General features: G+C 47.5%; 1 protein-coding gene across 1 annotated transcript; it reads left to right on the forward strand.

Moving 5' to 3' along the window:
* Positions 1-126: 126 nt before the first annotated feature.
* LOC119405064 (kelch-like protein 3) lies at positions 127-3,217 on the forward strand. The gene has a single exon (XM_037671825.2). It carries the CDS (start codon positions 271-273, stop codon positions 2,188-2,190), a length of 1,920 nt encoding a protein of 639 aa, XP_037527753.1. The 5' UTR covers positions 127-270; the 3' UTR covers positions 2,191-3,217.
* The last annotated feature ends 3,768 nt before the right edge of the window (positions 3,218-6,985 follow it).

The following is a 6,985-nucleotide window of genomic DNA, read 5'->3' on the forward strand; positions in this document are numbered from 1 at the left end:
CGAGAGCTAGGAGTGCATAAAGCACGAGACGGGCACTGCCGAAAAACAAACACAGCGAAATAGAGCTTCAGAATGTCCGATGACGTCCGCTTGGCGGCCTGCGCCGTTTACACGTCCGTGCGGGCGGCCATAATGGGGTAGTCAAATCGGAGAGATGTCGAGATGTTCAAATGACATTCGAGGCGGTGCAGGCGCTCGCGTTGTGCTTGGTAAACGGGAGGGCAGCTGCCTTCGGAACGCCAGTGTAAAGACGTGTCCACAAACTGTCCAATGAACTTTATTCAGCGGCGCAGCGTCTCCGTCAGTTCGTGCGGCACGAACCGCGATCCGGCCGACATGGAACTAGTTTCGGAGTCGTTCAGCTCCGAAAGCTGCGAGGCAAAGATGAAGGATGAGTACAAGTACACGAATGAGGTGCACTCGGACTCCATCCTCAAGGGTCTCAGCGCTTTCCGGGCCAGCAAGGCGTTCTGCGACGTGGTGCTGTGCGCCGAAGGCGCGGAATACCCGTGCCACAAAGTGGTGCTCGCGTCCTTCAGCCCTTACTTCCGGGCCATGTTTTCCAGCCAGATGGCCGAGCAGACGCAGAACCGCGTCGTCCTCAACGGCGTCGAAGCCGAGACGCTACGGGACTTGATCGACTACGCGTACACGTCGGCCGTCACGATTACCCGGGCCAACGTCCAGTCGCTCCTGTCGGCCGCCAACCTTCTGGACGTGGCTCCCGTCAAAGACGTCTGTTGCGCCTTTCTCGAGCAGCATATCGACGAGACCAACTGTCTCGGAATCCACACTTTCGCCGAAATGCACGCCTGCACGGATCTCCAGGCCAAGGCGAAGGATTACGCGTGCCGATCCTTCGAAATGGTCATGCGCCACGAGGAGTTCCTGGAGATATCGGCCAACAAGCTGGTCGAGTTCATCTCCTCGGACAACCTGAAGATCGACAAAGAGGAGCGCCTCTTCGAAGGCGCCCTCTCCTGGCTCAAGCACAGCCCCGAGTCCCGGATGGAAGGCTTCGAAAAGATCTTCGAACACATACGCTTGCCCCTCATGAGCACTTACTACCTGGTAGACGTGGTGGCAACCACCCCGGCCGTGTCCCAAAACCAGAGGTGCTGCCAGTTGCTCGAGAGGGCAAAAGCGTACCACCTGTTGCCAGACAGGCGGAAAGAGAGCCACCAACCGTGGACTACCGTCCGGAAGAACTCCTCCATGGTAGAGGTTACTGTCCTGGTCGGAGGTGAAGACGACAAAGTGGTCCTGCGAAACGTGGACTGCTACACCCACAACAGCCGGTCGTGGCTGAGCCTTGCTTCTCTCCCGTATGCTGTGAGCAAGCATGGTGTGACTGCAACTGGCCAGAACGTTCTCTTCATGGCTGGTGGCGAATACCCGGATGGATCTGTCAGCAAGGCGGCATGGCGTTTTGATCCTGCATTGAATGCCTGGTCCGAAGCAGCTCCGATGAGCGTTGCAAGGTCAGAAGTGGCCCTTGCAGCGCTTGACGGGTGCGTGTACGCCATTGGTGGCTGGGATGGCACGTCGCGCCTTGCCTGCGTAGAGTGCTACGACCCCGCCAGCAACCGGTGGGACATAGTACAGCCTATGAAGGTCCCATTGACGAGCCCCGCCGTGGCATCACTTCAGGGAAAGCTGTTCGTCACCGGCGTGGCGGTCGCCGACATTGGTGGCAGCTGCGCTGACAGTGTCAAGTCCTACAACCCAGTCACTGATGATGTCGACAGCATTGACAGTGTTCAGTGTTACGACCCCAAGACGGACTCCTGGAAGGAGCTAACGCCGATGCTGATGCCACGGTCGGGTGCGGCCTCGTGCGTGTTCGACCGGAAGATCTACGTGATCGGTGGCTGGCACGTTTCCGAAGAGAACACGAACAAGGTTGAGTGCTTCGACCCGCGGACGAACACATGGCGCTTCTGTAGGCCCATGAGAGAGCGCCGATACAAGCCCGGCGTAGCCGTCGTTGGGAACAAGATTTTTGTGTTTGGCGGCGAAGAGAGCTGGGACCAGCATCACGCGACAATGGAGGTCTACGATGCGCAAGCGGACACGTGGCTTGGCTTGTGGGAAATGCCCCTGAAAAGGAGTTGGCTTGGGTGTGCGACGTTAAGCATCCCAGTGCAAATGTTCGATGAAGAGCACGAGTGGGTAGCACCGGAGATGTGAACGCTGCTCTTGTTAACACCCCGTGCTAGCATTTTTGCTTTCTCTGTAGCTATTGTACACTGCTGTTTAATACAGCATTTGCGTTTTCTTTTCTTTGCGTTACTGTGCCAGCAGTTGACACTCAATGTACAGTGTGATGCTATGTAACAGTGCTTTCCAATCTGTGATATTCGCAACCTGCCAAAGCTATGCTGCATGTACTGAATTGTTTCGCATTGTTGCATACTGTTTTAATTTTGAAGCACGAGCAGCAATACAAACATTTACTTTAAAGCTGTATACTGTATGCTGTAACCTTCAATACTGTATGCTGCAGTTAAAGAACGAGAATACAAACCACTAGGAAGGCTTATTTAATCCAAAGAGCTTGTTTAGCACTCCAGATGATGTTCATCAAAAGTTTGGTCACAGAGATTATTAAAATGTACAGGATGATGCGCAAACTTCCAACAGATGCCTACACTCATCTGTGTATACAAGTTCTTCAGCTATTGCAATAGCTAAGCAGATTTTTATAGGGGTACTTCACAAAATCCATATTCTGTGGTCACGGGTCACAGTTTAAGCACTGTTGTATTGCCTACAACTGTGCACTACCAGTACTTGCCATTTTGCCATGAGCCACTACTGCCAGCTGTGTCCATCTAGTCACTGATGTTTATTTCCAAGCACCGTTTATTGGTGCCCGTTTTTATAAGTGAAAGTTTTGTAAGTTTTAGATGCATTAGGCGCTAGATATATCGAGACCGTTTCATGTTCTCAGCCAGGATTAGAGGCATACACGTGTTGGAGTCTTCCCAGATAACATGAGCTGCACAGTGCAGAGGTGTGAGAAAATGTGGACCTACACACATGTACCTTTACTTGCAACCAGAAGCCATCTAGCGCACTGATAGGGTGCATGCATTTATTCCTTGAAAGTGTAGTTGGCATTGTGATATGTGCAAGAAGAAACCAGGCCATTTGTTGCTTGCTTGGCATGAACATTTTATTTTTTTAGTTTTATTACTCAGTTTTATTTAAGTGGTCACAGCCTTCAATGTTTACTCGTATTGATGTGAATAAACATGTTTATATTACAGTAGAACATGACATGTACATTAGTGCATCTGGTACTATCACACAACTTTTCAGAGGAAGGAGGCTTTAGACGCTTGATGCAGCTTTGAGATTGTCTAAGAACTGTAAACTAAGAACATCCTTTTATTGATCAGTCACAAATTTGTATCGCCCATTTGTGAAAACATGCACATGTATTGACGCATGTCACAGGAAGCACAAATACTTTGGCTTGGAATAAGTGTAAGCGCATGGGTAAAGCTCCGCCACCTTCAACAAGGTACACATGCCATGAGAACGGTACCACCACAAACACTGCAGCCAGTCAAAAATACCTTGGACCAACTGTAGGTACCTCGGTACCACTGTAGGTTCCACGTACCTTCTGGTACCTACCCTGGGACCAAAGGAGACAGGTACGTTGTACCAACTGCAGGTACCATGGTACCAAGGCAGGTGCTGTCTGCCTACACCAAGGTAGTACCTATCCTTGGACTAAGGTACCTTTCTTGTTTAGGTACCTTAGTGCCAAGTTACGTGCTTCCTATGAACTACCAAGGTGGCTCCTACCATAGGTGCTTTCTATGGGACCTTACTAGAATAGGTACCATGGTGCCAAGGTAGGTGCTACTACCTACTACCACGATGGTACCTACCTTGGGACCAAGGCACTTGACTAATTTGGGGCACTTTTAACCAATGTAGAAGCTGCTTTAAAACAATGTACCTTAATAGATGTGCAGACGAAAGTTCCCGGGACTTGCATGATAGTCAGGATGTGCTGCAGGTGTGTAGTTGAGATGGCACACAAAAGTATTTCACTGTTCTGAAGCTAGACTTGTCAGCAGAAGCAGCAGCGACATGTTTTTCCAAGTGTCTCCATTTCAAACAATCCACTCGACGTACAGCCGTCTTAACACGGACGCTCCGCACTGTGGCCTGGACTGGTTTGACTGATGCTAGCCGCGAAGTGCTGGGCACTTCGCGGCTGGCATAATACCTCGGCACGCTTGGATAGTATGTCAGCATGTGTTGGTAACATCTCAGCAACAGAACCCAAAGCTGCGTGGCGCTGGCATCAATCAAACTGTTTCAGGTCGTGCTGTGTAGCGTTAGTGTTAAGCGTGCCGACTGCTGTACATCTGGCTGGAAGCAACCGTAATGAAATCCCGTGTGTTATATTTTCCAGACTATAGTGCGCACCTGGTGTATAGTCCGCAGGTGCCGATTTGGGTTTAAAATAAAAAGCCTTTCTTTTATTTCAAATTACAGTTCTTGCACGTGATCGAGTACAGTTAGCTTCAACAATGCCGTGAGGGCTCTGCGTCTGTTTTGTGCATCTATGAGGTTGCATGCAAATGCGTGGCACATTTTTCAGTGAGGCTTTACGCATGCACTCTCAATATGAAGCACCCAAATACAGTCATCAACAGCATTTGCTTGCACGTCACAAGCTGCCAATGTGGGCTAGAAGTATATTGCTTGTGTACAGCTGTGACCTTTGCGTGGCTCACTCCGTGGCTCTCAGCACAGAAAGATATTGCAGGCCCAGCATGAACTACTTCTCGTCATGCATGCTTCCGACATTAAAACGTAACACACGGCAGAAAAATCAACATTTGGGCTAGGTGGATTCTGTTAAACATATTGAGTGGATTCAGAGTGATACAACGAGGACAGAAGTGAAGAAGGGACACAGGTCCACTGGGACACTGTGTGAACAAGTGCAAGAACGGGGCCACTGGTCTTTGCGTCCCTTCTTCACCTCTGTCCTCGTTGTATCGCGCTGAATCCACTCAATATGTTTAAAACATAATATTGTGTACAACCATAGTTCCCATTATAATCTTAAATAGTCTGGAAAATATGGTAATAACTGTGTTAGGACAGTTTCTCAATGCCACTCATGTTGCTTCTGGACAAGCTGTCAAAAGCATTTCTGCTTGAAAATGGTCAGCCAAATCAATGATTGTAAAGTCAACCAAACAAATACTAAGCAAAGAAGGGTATTTGGTTGAAGGGCTCGATTTTTTTAGGCACACGCATATGAAGCCAATGCACAAAAATTGGAGGTGACCCTAATCCTCGACATCACTTGGGGAGTCTGGTACAGGCACTCGCGTGTCAGCATTCATGTGCCCTGGTGTATTCCTTGGGTTAACTGCGTTTTGTCACACTGCTGAAGCGGATCTCAGAGGCCACATAGAAGGAAGCACGTGGTTGAGATCTGTTCTGACAGGTGGCGCAACGATCCCAGCTGCTCACAAGAAAACCGTCTGCTTTTTCAATGAAATTATTCAATTAATCTTTGTTAATTATACTGACAGTTAATTGACCCTCATCTTAAAGTAAACTTAAGCTCTGACATCATATGTATCCAATACAACTCTTAACTTGAATCCGAACCATTCATTTCGTATCAGTTTTATTAATGTACAATACTCTCTTTGAATATTCGGAAAGCAGCAAGCAAGTGCTTGACCGAAAGTGCTTGGAAGAGAAACAAACTAATAAAGTTAAAAAAAAGCACAATGAGGGGATGGTCCGTAGTTTTTAATTGGGGTGTAGTAATTATGAGATAAATGTAAACGAAAGCAGATGAAACGTGCTTTTTTTTTTGCTTCATTGCTTTCTTTGTCTTCATTATCAATTTGCTTTGTATGCTTGTGTTAAATAAATACAGAGTGCTCTTGTAATATGGCCCACTACTTATACAGCCTGCACCTCCTTTTCCTGCCAGTGGTTGCAGCCTACGTCATCATGGGAACTTTATAGTCTTGCAACGATTCACGGGCATCACTTGTGTTTTAGATGGGATGGCTATTATCTATACACAACCGACATAACCCCAGTGGCACACTCCTTATTTTAGCAGCTCCTTGATTTATCATTTAACCAGACAAAGTGTCATTGCCATTTTCTTCATGTTTATGCACTCTCGACAAGTCTGCTGCAAACTTCTTCAAGCTTTCTTTGCGAAGACAGAAAACGGGGACCACTCGGACAAATGTAATGGCGCTTCAATAGGACAGACTTTTCATTCACAAGATATCGTTAATCTAGCATCCTGCTCGTATACAAAGTGAATGAGCAAGTTTGTTTGACAACAAGACAATTACAGAATGTTATAAGTACGCAGAGGTGGTACATGATATGTTTTGCTTGATAGAGATATTAACCTTTGTGCAGTCACTTACGGCCTTCTAGGTTGCTATGAATAACATATCTGAAAGTGTTTAAGGCTAGTTATTCCTGTGCTTGCATCCCGTAATGCATTCGACGCCTTGTATCAATGAAGTCGTACATAGTAATGAAAGATTTGAACCATAAATCCGTGCGCTTTAATTGAAGTGAAAGTGGTATCACGTTAGCGAATGTGATGTACAGGGAGGACCACACATAGCGGGAACAAGCAACTCGAGCTTCGTGATGTGTCAGATACCCAAAGATGTGTCAAGCTTCATGATGTGTCAGAGTGTCGGATGTGTCAGATATACCAAAAGCAGCGAATGGTGCTTTTGGTGTGTCATCTGCCATCGCACTAAGTGCAGTGCGACCTGGTTAATAAAAAAATCGAGCCGCTCGTGTTAGAAGACGCATCATTAATTCATTCCTGGTAAAAACTGTGATAGAAGATTTGTGTTGCAGCCAGCAGGATGGCACATGGTGCCAAAGCAGCTGACGCATGCAATTATTGTCGCTCCTCTCAGAGCAATGGCATGGCCACAAATTTATT

The sequence above is a fragment of the Rhipicephalus sanguineus genome, chromosome 9, assembly GCF_013339695.2.
Source record: "Rhipicephalus sanguineus isolate Rsan-2018 chromosome 9, BIME_Rsan_1.4, whole genome shotgun sequence".
In the NCBI taxonomy this organism is placed as follows: domain Eukaryota; kingdom Metazoa; phylum Arthropoda; class Arachnida; order Ixodida; family Ixodidae; genus Rhipicephalus; species Rhipicephalus sanguineus.